This window comes from Tupaia chinensis, unplaced genomic scaffold, assembly GCF_000334495.1.
Source record: "Tupaia chinensis unplaced genomic scaffold, TupChi_1.0 Scaffold000255_1, whole genome shotgun sequence".
Lineage (NCBI taxonomy): Eukaryota > Metazoa > Chordata > Mammalia > Scandentia > Tupaiidae > Tupaia > Tupaia belangeri.
The window spans coordinates 837,091-859,285 of NW_006159735.1; the positions used below are offsets into that span (position 1 = coordinate 837,091).

Below are 22,195 nucleotides of genomic sequence, written 5' to 3' on the forward strand. Positions count from 1 at the left end.
TCCAGTGTCTTAAAACTCACGCCGGGTGCGTGTGCGTGCGTGCCCAAGATCCCGAGAAGAGAATGGGGGAGAACGGATTGTGGAGTGACCATTCCCCCTGGGGGGTGATATCTCTCTTTCTGTCTCTATGTCTCTGTCTGTCTGGCGAGCGCACGCGCCCTATAGCAAAAACCTCTCCCAAAAAAACAAACAAATAAACAAAAAAAACTACTTGGAAATAATTGCACACACATTTCTGTCACACGTTCTACAAACGAAGTGCTAGGCTGCTTGCCACACTCCCCAAGGGAGCTGGAGACTCTTCTGTGTACCTGCGGAGGCAGGACAGAACCCACTGCCCCAGTGGGGACTCAGCCACTCCCTATCCCCCAAGCAGCCCACCCCCAGATTCCACTGACCGTTGTCCTTCGCAGCCTCTTCCTCAGCTGCCTCCTCTAGTCCCGCGGTTTTTAGTTTCACCTCTGGGTGGTACTCATCATCCTGCTCATTGGAAGGTACAGCGGAGGTGATGTTTTCTTCTATTATTTTCCTTTCGGCTTCTCGCTCCAGTTCTTCTATCTCCTGCAGGCGTTTTTCCAATAGCTCGGCCTGCCTTTTCTGCTTCTTTTTCAGCTTTTTCTTTTTGTTTTTAGATATTTTTCCTATCTACAACATGTTAAGAAAACACCGCAGATCAGTATGGTTTTTTTAAGCACTACACAATCATATACATGCTGGCAGCATGGCAAACATCAGCAAACTGTTTTTTCGTGTCGCAATTAACTGAATTCACAATCCCAGGTGTGTCAGAGCAAGTTTGTGGTTAAGGTTATGGTAAAGATAAATTTTTTAAAGCAGTGCCGGTCAGTATACGTGCTGGGTCTACTACCAGGTCTTGACCTCAGGGGGCTGAAGCTTAAATCAGTAAGTCAAACTCTAATGTCCTGAAAGACTCTTGGCTTTAAACAAGAAGCACCTCTTGCAAACTTTGTTTGCTGCAGTCTACATACAAAGTTATATCATCTCACGTCCTCATTGCCAAAAAGGAAATGCCTGCCGAAACAGGGCGTTTCACTGCTGGTCCACAGCACTGTTTGTGTCTGTCTCACATACTGAGCTATTACCAACAGTTGAGAAAGTATGAAATTATGAGAAATGAACTCATCACATAAAGGGGAAAAGAAAAGAAAAGGCTACAGTTTCAGTCTGCCTCCAGTCGTGGGCACCTGACGTGGAAAGCATCAGCAGTGAGAGCCTCTAAAGTCACAGAATCAGTAAACTCACCCAAGCCAAGGGCGAGCTATGAGAAGTGACCCAGGTTTCCTTAAGGCCAGGCAGCCTAATTATTAGAGCTCCCCTTGAACTGGGATCGATGCCAAACTGAGGGCTCCCTCACCAGATGTCGTGTTTTGAAATAGGTAATACTCACATTAAAACAACCAGCTAGCAAAAAGTACTAGAACAATGGCTTCAGGGGAAAACAAAAACAAGTAACCTATAGGTCAATCAGAAATTATGTCAAGTAGTTCTGGAATAATCACCCTTCAAACTCTCTCTATCCCCTCACAGTTCACCAGGATCGGCCAATAGCACTCTCAAGTGTACAAGAAAGATGGATCTCAGGACAGGTTTAATTATTCTGACTTGGTAGAAATTACTTCAACTTAACAAAGCAGTAAATCTTACATATTTAAGGGTACCCAGCATTTAAAAAACATGTCTACCTTTAAATTAATATGCATTAGAATAACTCTTATCACTTGAAAAGCTCAATAAGGAATAGCCCCTTTGAAAAGGAGAATATAAGTATATATGTAAATACTTACAGGTTTTTGCTGTGGAGCTGTACTCACTAAAACAAAATAAAACAAAACAGGTTTTTAGAGGAAAACAGATACATATCCTTATGCAGGTCATTAAAATTGCAAAATGAAGTAACAACTCTTTTAGTGGCCATCAAACTTAAAAACTACAATTTCTTAATCATAGGGAACTAGAGAATGTTTATCCAACTCAAACAAAGGACTGACTCTTAAAATGAATAGCAGAAGTTGTTCATTTTTGAGTCATTTCTCTTATTTATGTAAAATTAAATACCAATACATTTCAAAAACAGTCAGTCCAAAACATCAATACTTAAGAAAATGAATTCATAATTTTCAACATCAAACCAACTCTGACACTGAAATGAACAATTTAGATTAGCGGACGTACATCTATGTTTGCAATCTATTTGGCGAGATTCACAAGACTAAAGTAAATCAAATGCTACAGCAGGTAGGAGGCAGGTATCCTAGAAATCATGCCCCGGCCCCTACTAGTGTCAAAAGCTTGATCTGCTGGTTCCATGGCCTAAGTAACACCCTGAAGGTGATAAATGAGATGCACGACTGACATACTGCCCTGCAGCCCCTGCCAGTCCCAGGAGCCCGAGCCCGAGCCCGAGCCCGAGCCCTGGAGAGTGTGTGCTTGCCTGACGACATGCTAGGGCACAGGCAATGTGAAAAAAGCGTGAAAGGAGATAACACTTCGCTGCCGTCACTGAATTCTGTGAAAACCAGAAATAAAACGCTGTATGTGTCAATATTCAGGTCACTTGGTCTCCTTCCCCCACCCTTAGAGCTTCTGTAACTAACTGCAAATTCAGTTAAAGTCAGATTGGAATAGTCATGCTAACTGGAGACTAGGAGGCATTCTAACAAGACTGAAGCTGGAGGAAAGTTCTGAGGCTACAGGCTGGCTCCAAGAAATCTGTTGTTATATTCTCCTCTGCAGAGAAGTGGGCAAGAAAAGAAAATGTTCAAATGCAGATGAAGCGTTGCCTAAGGATTTAAATGGCTTTTTTTTTTTTTTTTTTTGAGAGGATTTTTGCTATAGGGCGCATGCACTCGCCAGAAAGACAGAGAGAGACAGACAGAAAGCAAGAAATCCATCCCCCGGGAGGATGGTCACGCTGCAATCCCTTCTCCATTCTCCTGGCAGGATCTTGGGCATGCACACACACGCGCCCAGTGTGAGTTTAAGCCATTGGGTCCGGGACTCAAACTGTGGTCAACTACGAGGGAGTCCAGTGACATAGCCATTACGCCAACTGCTGGCCCCCCTTAAATGGCTTTTAAGAGATGACAAACGTAAGTAATTCATTATTAAATATATATATCAAAAACATATGAATTAATATAATTTAATGGGGGACCTTCCTTCTCAAGAAAAAGATCTAGTTATTTCCAGCAACCAAGGTCTTACAAAAAGTTCCTAATATTAAGTTGTCAGGAAAGTCATGACGTATTTTTCTGTTTTTCTATGCAAAACTTTGCCATGACTTGCCTGACAACCTATTATGTACACACTTGACACAGATGCCTTTAACATGCAAGCCTGCAGGCTCGCAATGCCCCCAAACAGATTGAAACGAAGCTGGCTCAGCTCCCTCACCTGCAGACCCCGAAGGAGGAGGAGCACCCGCTTTCTGCCACTCAGTGGCCTCAGCAGCCATTCTTCTCACATAGGCATCATCCACACACATCAAGATGTTTTCTGGCTTTATGTCAGTATGAATGATCTTGCACTTACTGTGTAGATAGTCTAACCCTTGGAGAACCTGGTCACAGAAAAACCAACAGAGCAGGTGAGCCATAAATGCCTTCATTATTTAACTTTTACAAGAGGTCTTCCAAAAGTTCACAAAAAATGTGTATTATGAAAAAAATTATGCATGGATTTAAAATGTTTTGTACCAAAATAAACTCAAACTTCAATTCCATTTCCCTATAAACTTTTTGAAGTCCCTTTGTATTTATTTACAAAATAGGCAATATAATGACATGGCACAAAATAGACAAAGAAGTACTCAGCAAACATCCTTCTTTCCCTTCTCCGCACAGGAACTCAGCTCTCCTTTCCACAAGCAACCAATGTGTATCATTTTAGGAACGATTTACACTCACATAAGTAAATGCAGCTATACAGGGGATCAGCAGGTGGCATGGTGGTTAAGGCGCTGGACATTCCCACATGGCTGACCATGGTTCAAGTCCTAGACCTACCTGGTGGTTTGCTTTCTCACTTTCTCTCTTTCTCTGTCTCTCCCTCTCTGGTCAAAATGAAATAAGTAAATGAAAAAAAAATTGTTTTAAATAATTTTAAAAAAGCAAATGCAGCTTTATAAATATACTTCAATAACAACTGTACTGGAAAATAATCCACATATCACACTATTTTTATTTAATTTTATTTATTATAATTACTACTACTACTATTATTATTTATTTATTTGACCAGAGACAGAGTGAGAGAGAGAGAGAGAAAGTGAGAAGTAAGCCACAAGGATGGCCATGCTGGAGTCCAGCACCCCAAATACCATGCCACCTGCCGGCCTTACAACATTCTTTTAGGTGTATAATTCCATGGTTTTAGATGTATAACCACCTCCCCTACCTAATTTAGAACATTTTCATTTCCCCCAAATAAAAACCATACCTATTAATGTTCACATCCATCTCCCTCCAACTCCTCTAGCCCTGAGCAACCACTAATATACTTGCTGACCCTGGACATTTTATATAAACAGTATCTTATAAAATGGTCCTTGGTAACTGGCATAGTGTGTTCAAGGTCCATTCTTGTGCTGCATGTTATTAGTAGTTCATTTCTTTATATATTCAAGTACTACTTTACTGTATAGATGAAGACAATTTCTCAATTTCTTTTTTTTTTTTTTTTGAGAGATTGTGCTACAGGGCACGTGCGCTCGCTGGAGAGACAGAAAGTGAGAAATCATTCCCCCAGGGGGTTGTCATGCCACAATCCATTCTCCTCCGTTCTTCTATTGGAATTTTGGGCATGCACACACACGTGCCCACTACTGAGTTTTAGGCCACAGGGTCTGCAACTTGAACGGGATACGTAGGAGTCCAGCGACGTAACTATTATGCCATTTGCTGGTCCCAGAGAGAGGACAATTTATTTACCCATTCATTTGATGGACACTCGGGTTGTTTCCATGTTCTGACTATTATGTACATTTATATACAAATTATTTTTATGGGCATGTGCTTTTACTTCCCTTGAGCATACCATATTAAATGTGTTTTGGACTCGAGATATTTTGAACTTTCAATAGGCTTATCTGGACATAATCTCCTCATAAGGTGAGGAGCATCTGTGTACCTAGAAGTGAGACTCTTGGGCCATATGGTGACTCCACATTTAGCTTTTTGATGAGCTGCCAAACTGCTTTCCACAATGGCTGCACCATTTTAAATTTCCACCAGAAATGTACGAGGGTTCCAATTTCATCATTCTAACACTTACCTTTTTAATTTTAGTCACCCTATTAGGTAGGAAGTGGTATCTCATTGTGGTTTTGATCTGCATTTCCCAGATGGCTAATGATGTACTTACATTTTTTAATATTGCAGGGCAAAGAGGAGCTAATTTAAATGAAAATAGCCCTAGTATCTAGACAATACTACATAGCATTACACAAAAAGAAGATGTTAAACCAAAATACTCACATACTTACCACATTTAAAAAAGAAAAAGCAAACACAAACTCATATAGAGGGTCAGTGACCTAGATGCAAAGCCAATATTTTGCGGAAACTCTTTCTACATGAGACCTTTTTTTATTCTTCCCATAAACAAAACTTACATTTAGAATACATACTATGTTTCCATACATTAGAAATTCTAAAGTATCCAATACATATCAGCACTACCCTCCAAACATTAAGACATTAGGCACCTTGTCCACAAGAGACAGGATATGTGAAAAACACGAGAAGACCCATAAAATCATCCCACGCTGGAAAATGCCCAGCACGACCCCACCGTTTCTGCCTTGAGTACCTGGCTAGACAACCTACGAGGAGGACACGACAGCACTATGAATGAGAAGGAACAGAGAACTCGGAAGGAAAACAGAAACAAGAGTACTATTCCTTACGTGGGACCAAAACCCCCAAACCAGGTATTTTTACATGAATCCCTAAAACAAGCATCGGCTGAGCTACTGTCCAGGCCACAACAATTCCAGGCGTGCAGCATGCAGCACTAAAGCTCCCAGCCTTCGTGGTGAGCACAGTCCTCAGAGGACCAGAAAGAGACCAAGATGAGCCCCGGGCACAGCCGAGGAGATTAAATGCAGTGTTGATAACGTCCTAGTGGGACCAGCAGTGGGCGTAATGGCTATGTCGCTGGACTCCCACGAAGTCGACCTTGGTTCGCGTCCTGGATCTGGTGGCTTAAACTCACACCGGGCGTGTGTGCGTGCGTGCCCAAGATCCCGAGAGGAGAATGGATTGCGGAGTGGCCATCCCCCTGGGGGGTGATTTCTCGCTTCCTGTCTCTGTCTGTCTGGCAAGCGTACACGCCCTATAGCAAAAAACTCTGCACCACGCCGAAAAAAAAAAAAACCCCCCCCAAAAAAAAAAAAAAAAAAAAAAAAAGGAAAAAAAAAGATAATGTCTTAGTAAGCACTAGTACAACAGATAAAACTAGGATAATGTAAGTTTCCTAGGTCTGGGATGCAAACTGCAGTCAGCGACCTGGGAGTGTCCAACACCTTAACCACCTCACCACCTGCTGGCCTAGTTTCCTCTACATTTAAGACTGTTTTCTTACCATCTATTTCCAGAGTCATAATTACTGGACCAAACTATATAAACATTTTAGGTATATGTTTAATACATAATTTGAATATGTTAATATATTCAAATACTTTTATGCAATTTAAAATGATATAATAATCTATATCATCTAATTGAATTAATATATATTTATTATGTGAATGAATTATTATTGAATGATAAAAGCATGTGTATTTATTTGGTTAATTTTATAGCAATCTTAATTAAAAAATTTTTTTTCTAATACTACTTACCTCTATTAACTTTATTTTAGTTTTATATGTATTTTAATGTCTTTTATACATTCAGTCACTGTACATCATTTAGCATGTAAAGTGAATTCTCCCAACATAAATACAGTTCATAGTAGTACAGTTGAGGATACTATACATGTTATCGCCGACAGATAATAATCTATTTCTGTGTCCCATATATGTCTTGCCTCTCTATTTTTCTCCGTAATATCTTTCACCTCCCTTCTCCCTCCCTCTTCCCAAACTTTTTCCATGCTTCTATATCCTCTAATCTCTCAGTTGCCACCGTAGAGTGCGGACAGTCAGTATATAAATATATATATATATATATATGTATGTGTGTGTGTGTGTGTGTGTGTGTATACATGTGATTTTTTATAGAGATTTTTGCTATATGATGCATGCACTCGCTGGAAAGACAGACAGAAAGTGAAAAATCAGTCCCCCTCCGGGAGGGGGTGGGTGGCCACATTGCAATCCCTTCTCCTCCATTTTTGTCTTGGGATCTTGGGTACACATGCACACACACCTAGCCTGAGTTTTAAGCCACCAGGTTCAGGGCTAGAACTGCAGTCGACTACATGGGAATCCAGCAATGTAACCATTATGCCATCTGCTGGTCTCTGATTGGTATATATTAAGTGGAGACATACAATGTCTCTCTCATAGCTTGTCTTGCTCCACCCAGCCATAAACCTTCCATATCTGTCCACTATCAAAAGCCAGGGCCTTGTTCTTCATGGCTGAGTAGTATTCCACAGAGTACACATGCCACACTTTTTCAATCCATTCATCTGTTTGTGGACACTTTGGTTGGTTCTGTGTCATAGCAATTTTGAGTAATGCTTCAATAAACATAGAAGTGCAATTACTTTTCCAACTGAGCATTCTCCTATCCTTTGGGTAGATACCCAAGAGTGAAATTGCTAGATCATAAAATGTTTTCAATGATATTCATGCAACTTCCTGGTGTAAACTGAATAATTTGTAGTTTTGATAACTAGATAACAAGAAACAGTCTGAAAAATAAAGAAAGAAAGAAAGAAAGAAAGAAAGAAAGAAAGAAAGAAAGAAAGAAAGAAAGAAAGAAAGAAAGAAAGAAAGGAAGGATGGGAACACTGATGATGTCCAGCTAGTGTAGTCAAAGAGATTTGGGGGAAATTTTAAACAGTTTAAAATTATGTAACTGAAATTTCATTTACCAATTAGTAACTCAATGTAAAAATTTATCTTTCCTAAATTTGTATTTTTTGACCACCTTCTCACAAACACATTTTGGTTATCTTTCCACCTTGGCTTCTCTCATAGTCAGAAGGATGTTTCACTGGGCAGGAGGCTCCACAGGGAAGTGATAACGTGATACAGTACACATACTGTTCAGACATGAGCCCAACAAGGATTCACTCAGGACAATCAAAATCTTCTCAGTGAGAAACCAAGGTTCTGGACTTTTAAACTATTAGTGATTACACTCAAACGGTCTAACTTAAGCACTGGCTATAATGCTTGACAATGAACACAAGGAAAAGACTTTACCACAGAGACAAATAAAGCAAGTTAATTAGGATAATTCAGATCGTTAAAGGAAGGGAAATAGTTAAGATACACAGCATGGGGCAGTGTTAAAATGCACTGTGGGACTCAGACTGCTCTTAAACTGCTGTTCATTCATACATTCACTGTTTTACCCCTGGGCAGATGCTTAATCTGAGCTTCCTTTTTCATAGCTATAAAAAGAGAGGAAATTTATCTATTAGACATAAATATAGTAAGAATTAGAAATAAAAAGGCCAGCTGGCAGCATGCTAAAGTGGCTGGATACTAAATAGCTGACTGCAAGATTTGAGTCCCAGACACGGCGGTCTGAGAAACACACTGGGTTCGTGCCAAAAAATCCCAAAAGGAGAAACAGAGGGAAAGGGATTCTGGCATGACCATTTCTCACATGAGGGAATGGAGGCTAGGGATGGGGGGTGACTTTCTCATTTCCCTCTCTCTTCAGCAAGCACACATGTTCTCTGGTAAAATTTTCTTAAAAAGTAAGGAGGAATCTGTAGAAAACTCGCAAAAACAAGGCTGAGCACACAGGAAGTTAAAAATGAGTGGCAGAAGTGAACTAAGGTAGAAGACTTGTATTGGAAGGAATGAGGTATCTATAATTTCCTAAATCCTTAAAGTTCTCTGGGTCTCAGCTGTCTCAGTCTCTAATGGGAAAGGGCTAGAGCTGCTAATTTCTACAGTATATCTCAGCAACAAAACTTGGATTCCATCATTTCTTTTCATGCTGGACCACTATTACTTAAAAATCCCTAGCTATAGCTAAGAAGAATGGTTTTCTTTTCAAAATTAACATTTTTCTGTTCTTAAACAGGGCAGTAACACAAAGCACCTCAGAACTAATCAACATTAATGTGCGATCTTACAACCATTTATGCAAAAATCACTGTGATGAACGGGAAAACAGCAAATCCAGCTCACGCCTAAGGATAGCTCTTTCCTTATAAAATCCTGACAGAGTTAAAAGGAGCCTTTACTTATTTTCCTTCACTTGCCAAACCACAGTATGTCTGCGTCTCTTGCCTAAGACCCATACCCAGCGGCGACAGCAGGAGGCAGCAGAGGCTGCTTTGGCTGCAGGAAGGCTGGGCTCAATCTAACCACAGGACAGGCTGTTGATCACGCCGCCAGGGGAAGCCAGCTCACACACGACAGGAGCAGGTGCCAGCTTTTTCCATGTACACTCAGGCTTGGATCCAGCAGCAATACAGAAGTGAGGGCAGAGTCCAGGGCCAGGACCTAGAAGCCCCTAGTTCTAGTTCATAAACTAGCTACAGGCTCAAAGTCCCCTCCCTTCTCTGAACCTCAAAATTCATCTGTGAAATAAGGGGACTGGGTCAAGATGGTCTCAAAGGTTTCTTTCTCTACCCAACAGCCACGGCAGGCATCATCTATCACCGATCTCAACAACCCAGACCTGCTCCTCCACACCGTGACTCACTTGAGACAGGCCCTCCCTACCATCTCCCAGATACGAGGAGGACCAGCCAGGAGGAGCGCGAAGAGCTACCCAGAGAGTTGTTCCCTGGCCCTGCTCACTGCCCAGGACTAGAGCTTCCATCATGAAGTCTAAACTGTAAAAGGAGGGGCCAAGGTGGCGAAGTAGTTAAGGTGCTGGACTCCCACATAGCCAAATGCGGTTTGAGTCCCAGACCTGACAGCTTGAAACTCACACTGGGCACATGTGCATATGTGCCCCCAAATCCTGAGAGGAGAACCAAGGAGAGGGTGATGTGGCCACCCTCCTAGGTGGTGATTTCTCACTTTCTCTCTCTCCATCATTCTCATTTCTCTGTCGAGTGCACACATCCTATACCACATAAAAAAATCTCTTAAAAAAGAAAAGAAAGAAAAAGAAAATACAGTAAAGGGTACTAGAAGAACACTTGCTACATTAGGTTCTGATCCTGGGGGTGTGTGGACCCTCCTCCTCTCATACCTCAGCAAAAAACTCATGCCACTGAGATGGTGCCTGCCTCTTGGCCCATGAGTAACAGAAGCTGCTGAAGCACCACAGGAAAGCCAGACAGGCAGCCAGATGGGTGGGCAGGAGAGGCCGCTGGCAGGAGCCCTTCATTCCTACAGTAACTACTCGTGGGGGTGGAGGAAAACACCAGAGGGCTCTCCTCAAGCCTACAAATGCTCGACTAGAAAAGCTGGATTTCTCTCTCTCAGGAAAACAGAGAGGGGACAAATCTACAGCTTGCTTCTGAAACCTGTGGTAGAAAACCAAATGGGAAACCAAATGGAGAAGTACAGGAAGAACCAGTCATAATGCAAGGGGGCAAGGATGAGAGGCCCACTCAAAGACGGTGCCCTGATACACGCTGTCCTGAAACATCCCTGCTCTTCCTTGTTCTGTGTAACTCTAACTTGTGAATTAACAAGAAAATCCAGCAGAGGTCCTTCCACCCATGTCAGGAAGAGAGAGAGCTGTTGTCCCCCGTACTCGGACTACAGAGGGTAAGGAGATGGGAAAGGGCTTATAAGGAAAGAGCCATTTTGCCATAGTTCTGAATCAAGGACCCAACATTCTGAGTAGGATCCCAAGTTAATACAGCATCATATGAACTATCATGTTGAACAAATTCAGTAATATCTAAATGCTTACCAAATTAAAGTGAAAGCTTCTCGTCTACTATAGAACAAGACTGGTTCAATACCATGAAGTCGCCTATAACTAGGAGCAACAAATCATCAAAATGTAAATAAGAACTGAATATAGACAAATTCAATCGATGACAACAGGTGAGACACCCTGCTGCTGCTGGGGCATCTCCTTAGCTCTTGTTATGCCCACAAGGTGTACCAACCCACAGACAGTGGGTCTGGAAAAACACTGGGCTTTAAAGGTCCCATTAGCTTACACTGCAACACAAATCACAAATCACCTACACTGTGCCTTTAAACAGCTCCATTACCGCCATGTCCCACAGAGACAAGAAAGCATACTTTTCCAAAAGACATGCTATAATTTAGCATCACTTCTAATCTTTCCGTATTAGACACTCCCCACTATCTTGGAACGAAGACATGAATTCTGGAGTTATACTATCTGGAATGAAATCCTGGATCCCCAGTAACTGTGGGGTTCTGAGAAAGATTTTCACCCTTTCTGTGCCAACGCCTTCTTTTGTCCAGTGGAGCGAATCTCACCTCAGCCTCCAAAGGCTGTGGTTAGGGCTAGCTGGCGTAATACATATAAAGCACTTAAAGTGATGAGTGCCTGAAAGAGCATAGCAAATGTGAGTTACAGGCACGGTAACAACACAGCAGTAATTTAGACAGCCAGGACCATGGGCTTTAATTGCTAGTTCTCCCGGCATGGCAGGAGTCACCAGAGTCAGAGCCATGCCCTTAGCAAGCTTCATCTAGCTGATGGCAGGCAGCTACCTTCCTACTGGGTCGTAGGAAAAGTCACGATGTGTTTTTCTAAGTTTTTATATGCAAAAATGTGTCACGACTTTTCTGATGATGACCCAATACAAGATTTTTGTAAAGGGCAACAAATAAAACTGCAATGTTTTAATGCCAGCTACCCTTTCTATTACATGACAAAGCCAAAGTCACCCTGAAGGAGTAAGTATGGTGGAACGTTATTAAGATCTACTCTCTTAACGTACTGCCAAATACACAATATTATTCACTACATGGTCACTGGGATGTACTGAACATTGGATTTTCAGAATTTGTTCACCTTTTAACTGAACGTTTCTAAGCAACTTTTTTTGGGCAGTGGGGGTGGAGGTTTTTGCTATAGGGCATGTGCGCTCCCCAGAAAGACAGAAAGCGAGAAATCACCCCCCTGGGGGGATGGCCATGCTGCAATCCCTTCTCCTCCATTTTTCTCTCAGAATCTTGGGCACGCACGCACATACGCACACATGCCCCATGTGAGTTTAAGCCACCGGGTCCAGGACTCAAACTGTGGTTGACTACATGGGAGTCCAGCGACATAGCCATTACACCAACTGCTGGTTCCTAAACAACTCTTAAACTATCTTTAACCACGGATATTTGGAATAGTAAATAAAAACAATAAATTATTTCTTTCCAATTATTTTCTAAGGAATTAGGATGTTTTATAGTAAGGACATTGGATAAAATAATTATGACTGTGCTCTATCATGAACCTTAAAAAAGAATGATAAGCCAAAAGCAATGTATACCTATTATTTATGTATTATTCCCTTTAAAATGCGCAATGGCATATCATTAAATACAACTAATTTAATAAGATTTAAAATGTCACACACTAAGACACACACACACATATTTATAAAGAGGAATCCATCTGAAAGGCTAGCCAGGGAGGTACTGGGGTATGGTGGGGGGCTGTCCTCAGAAGCCTCACCTGTCGAATGATACTCTTCACACAACGCACTGGGAGGCCTTGATAGTTGGACTTGATAATCCACTTGAGGAGATGATGGCCAAGCACTTCAAAGACCATGCAGACATCTGGGACAGTGGTTAAGGACAATCAGCGGGTGCATTTCCTGGAGTGAGGCTTTTACTGAAAACAGCATGATGTATCACTGGCACTTGTGTGGGAACCTCAAAAAGTTCATGGAAAAATAAAATTAATGTACAAGTTTACTTTAGTGCCACCCCCAAGGGTGAAATCCATGTAGTTGTTTTTTTTTTTTAAAAAAGAATTGCTTATTTAATTTTATTGCTATCATTATTTTTTAAAGAATTATTTTATTCAATTTTATTTATTCATTCATTTATTTTAATTTGAATAGAGAGAGGGGAAAGTGAGAAAACAAGCCACCAGGTCCAGGACTCGAAACATGGTAAGCCATGCGGGTGTGTCCAGTGCCTTAAATACCATGCCACCTGTTGGTCCCTGTTATAATTATATTTTAATTTGCTATAGGGCATGTGTACACACCAGAGAGAGAGAGAGATAGAGAGAGAGAAAGTGAAAAAGCAAGCTGCCAGGTACAAGACTCAAACCATAGCCGGCAATGTGGGAGGCCAACACCTTAACCATGATGCCACCTGCTGGCCCCTAATTTTCGTTTTGTTTTTCTTTAATATATACATTTTTTCATGAGCTTTTTTAAGATGCCATGTTTTTTTGTTTGTTTTTTTGTTTTGTTTTGTTTTTTTTGCTATAGGGCATGTGCGCTTGCCAGACAGACAGAGATAGAGAGACAGAAAGCGAGAAATCACCCCCCCAGAGGGGATGGCCACACTGCAATCCCTTCTCCTCCATTCTCCTCTCGGGATCTTGGGCACGCACGCACACGCGCCCGGCGTGAGTTTAAGCCACCAGGTTTGGGACTCGAACCGCAGTTGACTACATGGGAGTCCAGGGACACAGCCATTATGCTAACTGCTGGTCCCCATGTATTTTTTTCACAAAATACTATATCAATATTATCAACAGCAAAAGGAGACAACTGCTGTTTCCTAAGTAAAAAGAACTGACCTTTACTAAGTACTTACCATGTGTCATATATTATTTAATGTGCACTGCAACAACCTTAGCAAAAATATAATCACTCCAACTGTAGAAATGAGGAGAGTCTTCTCAGACAGTCTGGAGGTGGCTGAACCACAGCTCAAGCCCGTGCTGAGCAGCACACGCACCCATTGGGGCACACTTCCCTTGATAGCCAGCCTGCCGGAAAGGGAAGACTGAAACCTCATACAACCTGACATGGATAAAATACAAGAACTCCAGTGTTCAGTGTCCTGCCTGTCGACATGTTAATACAATAAGACACATACTTTAAAAAAAAAAAAAAGAAAAAAGAAAAAAAAGCTTATCAAATGCAGTAAGGAATACTGAATCTCTTTCCTTCAAAATTCTTTCATTGCATAACTTGACCAATGTTAATACTATAGGCAGCTGTTAAGAATGCGTGACTTGGGAACCAGCAGTTAGTGTAATGGCTATGTCGCTGGACTCCCACGTAGTCGACCGCGGTTCACGTCCCGGACCCAGTGGCTTAAAACTCAAGCTGGGCTCGTGTACATGCGTGCCCAAGATCCCGAGAGAAGAATGGAGAAGGGACTGTGGCGTGACCATCCCCCCTGGGGGGTGATTTCTCGCTTTCTGTCTCTACGTCTCTCTCTGTCTGGTGAGCGCACATGCCCTATAGTGAAAAAAAAGAAAAATAAAACCTCTCCATAAAAAAAAAAAAAAAAAAGAATGTGTGACTGCAATTTAAGACATAGCATTAAGACCAACCTGCTATAATGGAATCTCAAGAACCAGAATTTTTTAAAAACAGAAATTCTGGCCAAGCATTGACCCTCCAAAACTATGACCAATCATCACAGATACATTTATACCATTCGTACAGGAAAATTTTAAATGGCTCTGAAATACCAAGAGTACTTTCTTTATCCCCGAGGCTTACGACTGGCTTTAGTATTAAAAAAGATTAGTTGATCTAATATTTTTGCAGTAATATATGGATCTACCACATCATCACTATAACTATTACATTAACTATTTTGAAGTGAAAGAATTATTTATTATTACTTTTAAATATACTACAGGGCACATGTGCTCACAAGAGAGAGGAAGAGAGGGAGGGAGAGAAGGAGGGAGAAAGCAAGTCACCAGGTCCAGGATCTGAACCATAGTTGGCCATGTGGGAGTCCAGAGGCCCAACCACCATGCCACCTGCTGGCCTGCTACATTGAATATTTTAAAAATAATTTTTAAAGAATTATTTATTAGTTTAATTCTATTTGTTATTGTTATTTTTTAATTTGACCAGAGAAAGAGAGAAAGGGAAAGCAAGAAAGCAAGCCACCAGGTCCAGGACTCGAAACACGGCCGGCCATGTGGGAATCTAGTGCCCTTATCCACCACACCACCTGCCGGCCCCATACAATGAATATTTTTCATGGGGAAAAAAAAAGTGCTTCTCTATCACTGAAGAACTTACACTCCAGAGACACATATATAAACGTTCTAAAGCCAAACGTGTCTTACTTTTTCCCAGGCTCATTACAAAAAGGGAAAGCTATTTAAGGATTAAAGTTAGCAGAACTGAAGCCCACATCTCTAAAATATGACCTAAGTCTTCTCAAAGCATTGACACATCTAGACTATGATAATTTCATAATGTTATATTTTAACCAGCAGTAAAAATATCACTGGAATTGATCTCAAAAAGAAAAAAAAGGTCATTTATCTACAAATCAGGTGGATTCAACCAAAAAAAAAAAAAAACAACCACCACTAGCTGTCCCTGGAAAGTCCTAGTGGTCTGGTCTGACAGAAGAGGAGCACCTGCCCCCAAACAAACGCTCACCTGGAGAAGCAGGAACAGAGGAAGTCCAGCATTCCATACCTACAGACCTACCGACCTATATCTACCTGCCTGCCTACCTATCTATATGTCTGTCTGTGTCTGTCTATCTATCATCAACCAGAACTAGCCTGGAAGCCAAACCTGGTCTGTCTGTCTGTCAATCAATCAATCAATCAGTCATCAACCGGAACTAGCCTGGAAGGCAAACCTGCTGCAGGAAGGGTGCATTCTCCAGGAAAGGATGAGTGACCCAAGGCTGACCTCCACAAAAGGGAGGGCGTGTGCATGCTGACTGCAGCAGAGCAACCCCTCAGAAAGCACCCATTTCAGGAACGTAGCAATGGAACCGATACTTGAATCGTCAATCATACCTATTCAAGATTGGATCTTTCATTTGTATACCACAGACTTATAATGGAAGCCAGGCAGAAGCTCATCCTTGAACACATGCGGGGAGACAGTCGAACCTGTCTCCTGGACGATATCGGCCATAATAAAGCCTTCCTTCTCAACAAACCTCCAGGGTCAGAGTTTGGCTCTTCTGTTGGCAAGTGACTGTTTCTGGCCTGTTCCTACTTTGCAAGCAAATCTCTACCTATGTATCATCTATGTATCATCTACCTACCTACTTACCTACCTACCTACCTACCTACCTCATCCATCCACCTATGAGTATCTATGTTTATCAAATCAATCCATCATCTCTCCATTGATTTCAATCAACTATCTATTAAGTATCTACTTGACTGTTTCTGGCCTGTTCCTACTTTGCAAGCAAATCTCTACCTATGTATCATCTATGTATCATCTACCTACCTACTTACCTACCTACCTACCTCATCCATCCACCTATGAGTATCTATGTTTATCAAATCAATCCATCATCTCTCCATTGATTTCAATCAACTATCTATTAAGTATCTACTTACTATTCATTCTACTTATAATTCTATCATTCTGTCTATAAAGAAAGGAAGCGGTGCTAAGCCGTTAGCAGACATGATCTTGAGGCTGAAGTGACATCAGCAGTCACTGGCACTTTTCAGTATCCTCTGTCCAATTTCTAGGAAAAACTATGAAAACCTCAAGTATATACAATGAAAAAAATGCTTCTCCAACAGCTGATGGCTTAGTGCACACAGAAACATGTCACTAGCAAATCTTGTCTAAAACACAAACTCACTCACTCACTTTCTCTCTCGGATCTATTCCAAGTAGCATGTAAAAAAAGAAAGGAAAAAAAAAAAAAAAAAAAAAAAGCAAAAGAGCCAGCCCTATAGCCTAGTGGCTAAAGCAGCTGGATCCCACATGGTCAACTGTGCTTTCAGTCTCAGCCCCAGAGCTTGAAAATCATGCCGTGTGTGTGTGTGTGTGTGTGTGTGTGTGTGCGCGCCTGTGTGTATATCTGAGCATCCCAAATCCTGACAGGATGGAGAAATAGGAAAAAAGTGTGACTACACTCCACTGGGGAGTGCTTTCTCCCCCCTCCTCTCTGTCTCTGGCAAACACCTGCACCCTCGGGGGTTGGGGGGGGAGACAGCCAAAGATCAGGAGACCCTAGCTTTTCACACACTCATAAGTCGCATGGCTCAAAGTAAGTGCCCCAATGTTTTTAAACACTGGGAAATAAAAAGTATCACCCATCCCAGCGCACAATGGACTCAGAGGATCAAACATGAAAATACTGGAGAGCATTCTGGAAATGAAAGGCATTACTTCTTCTCTCTGCTTGTGTTCTTAGCTCTGAGCTATAGACCTTGGGATACTCTGTTCTCTGTCATTTCCCTGGGGCTGCCCTTTCCCAACTCCCAGGCAGAGGGAAGGTAAAGACCCAATAGAAGGTCCTTTCCACAACCCCAACACCTCCTCCTGAGCCACCCCAAAACAGACAAGCACAAAACAGCAGCAGCACAAACTGATACTCTCAAAGAAAAAGGGAAGTAATGAGATGTCTTCTCGCTGGGGACATTTCTTTCCCAACAGCAGGGAGAACACCTGACCTTAGGGCTCATCAAGAAAGTCTTTCATTACACAGGAGTAATTCATTTCTGTCAGCGTAATTTCTTTTTAGGGAAGCAAATGCTCAGTATCACATTCTAACGAAAACTAAAAAATGTAAATTTAACAATTCAATCTTCAACTAAACAAAGTTGATATAGACTCAGTAACACACAGACTTAAAATAATCTTATTTGTTGAAAGGTCAAATGAACCTTTTGAAAAAGTCATTTTGTAGTATCAAGGAACCCTGAACAAAGTAGTATGACGTGCTACCAAGGACTTACTGTTCATTTCACTCAGTAAGCCGTGCATCAGGAACCTGGTGGGCTATCAGGTTGAGAGGGGCTGGGACAGATCGCAGCACGGGGAGTCCTTGACAGTACTTGTCTGCCTCTTTCATTCATAGAAAGAATAAACTTTAGGGCCAGTGGTGTGGTGGTTAAGATGGCCGGATCCCAAATGGGTGACTTTGCGATTGGAGTCCCAGACCCAGCAGATTAATTTATGTCAGAGGCACATATACGTGTGCCCAAAATCCCAAGAGGAGAATGAAGGAGAAGGGACTGCAATGTGTCCATAGCCTCTGACAGGTGATTTCTCATTTTCTTCCCCCCTCTCTCTCCAGCCAGTGCACATGCCCTTAGCAAAATCTAAAAGAATAGAGGGCCAGTCCCATGATGCAGAGGTCGAGCACTGCATTGGGAGCCAGAGCCCACATGGCCAATCGCAGTTCAAATCCTGGCCTTGTGGCCTGAAAAACACACTGGGCACGTGTGGGTACATGTCCTCAATCCTGATGGGATGGAGAGATGGTGGAAAAAGTGATTACAGTGTGACCAGGCCCTGTTAGGGGAGAGGGGGAGGTGTTTTCTCTTTCTTTGGCAAGTGCCCATGCCCTCTGGCAAAAATAAAAATAAACTGGGACCAGCAGTTAGTGTAATGGCTATGTCACTGGACTCCCATGTAGTCGACCACAGTTCAAGTCCCGGACCCAGTGGCTTAAACTCATGCCGGGCACGTGTGTGGGCGTGCCCAAGATCCCAAGAGGAAAATGGAGGAGAAGGAATTGCAGTGTGGCCATCCCCCCCGGGGGGTGATTTCTCACTTTCTGTCTCTCTGTCTCTGCCTGTCTTTCTGGTGAGCGCACGCGCCCTATACCGAAAACCTCTCCAAAAAAATAAATTAACAAAAATAAATTTAAATGATTTTGGGGGTAGTAAGATCTCATATGGGCAACTGTGTTGAGTGCTAGATGTGGCAACTTGAAAAACATGCCAGGCTTATGTGTATGCAAGCCCAAAATCCCAGGAGGAGAATAAAGAAGAGACTGCAGTGTGGCCATTCCCCCTGGGAAGAGCTTTCTCACATTCACTCCCTTCTCTCCTCTGTCTCTCTCTCCCTCTCCCTCTCTCTCTCTCTCTCTCTCTCTCTGGTGAACACATGTGTTGTTTTACAGTTTGAAAAAAGAAAATAATAAGAAAAGAAATAAAATTTTAAAAATGAAAATGTTGAACTGGCCTGGTAGCCAAATGCTTATGGCAGCATGAACCCATATGGCAAACCATGTAGTTCTGCGATCTGGACGCAGCAGCCTGAGAAACACATCAGGTATATGAACTCCCCAAATCCTGAAATAAGGGGGAGATAAGAGAAGGGACTGTGGTAAGACCATTCCCCATGAGGGTATGCTTCTCCTCTTCCTTCCTCTCTCTCTGGCAAATACGAGTGCCTTACAGCAAAAAGAAGAAAAAAAGAAAGAAAAAGAGAGAGGAAGAAAGAAAGAGAGGGAAAGAAGAGGAAAAGAAAAGAGAAAAAGAAAAAAAATAATAAAAGAAAGAAAAGAAAGATCAGACGAAATAACTAATGAACCAATTGAAGAAGGGAGAAAGGCAGGCAGGCAGGCCAGCTGGCTCAGTTGTAGCATTCTAGAAACAGAATTCAATTTAGTACTAACTGTACTAAAGCACGATTTTGTGATGTCAATATTAACAAGCACTTTTTCTTGTATTGCTTCAACAAAATGCTTCATCCTCACACGGTCCTTTGCAGCCTAGGGCATACATTGGTAGCCCTTGTGCATTCGTTTTTAAAATTTTAAAGCACAAATAAGAGTTGGTACATATTTTAGCCTACTACTGCAAAATAAACTTCACCACTTTAATTAAAAAGAAAAAAACAATAATTTCATGCGAAAATCAAATCAAGCTGTTGTTAGTGCAATGAACACCCCAAAAGTTCCTGCAGACCACTCTAGGTATGCCAGTGTGTAAAACTTCACAACGCTCCTACAGGCTCTGTGGGACACAGCAGCCAACGGAGGTTATAACGGCTTGAAATGCGCTCTTTTACTAAAAGTTAAGAAAAGACAGATATTATAGATAAGATAGACTAAAAGACACTGCAGTCATCAGGCGGTAAAGGATACGTATTCCATTCATGCCTGAAATCTTGAAGTCATCTATGAGCTGGACTACCATGTCTTTGTTCGGGTCACTAGGATCACTTTCTCGAACCTACACAAAGAAAAAGACATGAGAACAGAGCAGTTTAACACAGGATCTTTTCCATTATATCAACCAACATTCTTTAATAAAAGCGTATTTTTAAATTAAAAAGGCACCATTTGAATTTATCAAAATGAATTTTACTTCAATTTAGAATCACCCCCCAAAAAAATCCTTTGTGAGGGTTAAACTTTTCATATATCGTTTCCATTTTTGCAGTACTTACACATTTGAGCAATTTTATTTCATCCAAGGCCGTTTCTGTATAATGCTGGGCACTTTTTACAACTTTCATGGCAACAAATCGTTTCCCCCTTTAAAAGAAATCATATGTATTTATTTTATAGACAGAAGTAATTGTAACTTGCTAGAGATAAGTTACAATGTTATATATTGATTGAATAAGTAGAAACTTTCAAAGAGTTTTCTTTTAAATTAGTTTTCCAATAGGGAGGCCACAATTAAACAGTGGGTCCATGGGACAAGAGAAGCTCTTTCATGCTTACTGTATTTTTTCCTAAAATAAAATAAAATCATAGAGTAGGAAAGGCCTATACTTTATATTTGAATGGTTTTTTTGTTTGTTTTTGTTTTTTCTTTCAGATGGATGAATTAGTACTGGGTCATCAGGAAAGTAATGACATATTTTTGAATAGAAAAACACAGAAAAATACATCATGACTTTCCCAACAACCTAATAGAAAAATAATATGACCTCAATGTAAAGCAATTTTAAAGGAGTGTCAGTAATACAGCTAGAGATAATTTACAATGTTATAAATTGGGTCGTTGGAAAAGTCATGGAGCATTTTCGCATAGAAAAACAGAAAAATACGTCATGACTTTTCCCAAAACCCAACAGCTGGGCAAATGAACTAAAAGTAGAGAGGAGAAAAGCCTAGGTAGTTGGAGCAGGCCTGCACTAAGTGTTTTAAATGCCAAAACAAAGCCAGTAAGCCCATCAGTCACACCAACTTAGAAAACAGGTTTGGACCTAGACCAAATGCACCAAGAACACTTACTGCATATCCCAGCAGAGCCAGACTGTAGAGAAGTGTCCCCATCCTAGCTTCCTGATAACATGATACCGCCCATTGAAGAGGTCTCCGATTTTCACTGGGTGGTAGCCACCTTAAAAATAAACAAAGGAAATGTAAAATCTCAGAAAAATAGTAACATTTCATCTCTTCCTTTGTCAATTCTACAGGAAGATCTAAATAAGTAAAATTAGACTAAAACATGTTTAATAATATAATACCATCAAGGGCCAGATGGTAACGAAGTGGCATAGCATGATACTTGGAAAGGCTGAGAAAGTTCTAGAAGGTTCTAGGTCCATGTTGCGAGACCTCCCCGAGCTTCCAGGTACATGCCTGCCCAGGATTAGAGCTGACTGAAGGCTGGGGGGTTGACTGTGGTGTCTGCTATCTCACTTGTTAAATAAATAAGCTTAGCAAAAAAAAAGTAAGAATAACAAAGTAAGTATTTTTCATCAGGAGAAAAATGTTCTATAAATTCCTAGTAGGCCTTTAAAGTTAATTTTACAAAATAAGGATTCATTCAGCACGCCATAAAAATAATGTGAGGTTTGCAACTTAAGTCTAGGTGTGCACAGTATGCACACACCAGCTCTTGACATTTATTAACTTGTCTTACTCTAAGCAGTAAGCTAAATTTAAATTTGTGTAGATGTGTTTTAAAAAAAAAAAAAGCTCATCCAGCTTATTCTGTGAATTATACATGCACCAAGAATTTAGGTATAACCAATAAGAACTGCATAATTTATCCTCCAACAGAGCTAAATCCTCTCATCATTCTTCCTCTAACTTCAACTCCTACACAGCAACACTCTTTGGAAACTAAGAAACTGTGGGGAGGAGAGCAGCATCCTGTCAAGGCAGATTCTTGGGGCGGTAAGGGCACCTCACTCACACCTGGGGTAAAAAGACCTCCACATTCCATTTTAAGTAAAATAAGCATGCTACGAA

At 41.3% G+C, this 22,195-nt stretch overlaps 1 protein-coding gene across 9 annotated transcripts in view; it reads right to left on the reverse strand.

The window, feature by feature from the left end:
• Positions 1 to 22,195, reverse strand: part of SRPK2 (SRSF protein kinase 2) — a 295,143-nt gene that overhangs the window by 29,545 nt on the left and 243,403 nt on the right. For all 9 annotated transcript variants that reach the window (XM_006149154.3, XM_027772121.1, XM_027772123.1 and 6 more), the window contains 7 exons: positions 21,230 to 21,338; positions 20,434 to 20,521; positions 20,129 to 20,216; positions 12,774 to 12,880; positions 3,415 to 3,580; positions 1,806 to 1,831; positions 399 to 645 (listed from right to left, as the gene is read on the reverse strand). In XM_006149154.3, coding sequence (XP_006149216.1) covers positions 399 to 645; positions 1,806 to 1,831; positions 3,415 to 3,580; positions 12,774 to 12,880; positions 20,129 to 20,216; positions 20,434 to 20,521; positions 21,230 to 21,338 — 831 coding nt within the window. The remainder of the gene's footprint in view (positions 1 to 398; positions 646 to 1,805; positions 1,832 to 3,414; positions 3,581 to 12,773; positions 12,881 to 20,128; positions 20,217 to 20,433; positions 20,522 to 21,229; positions 21,339 to 22,195) is intronic.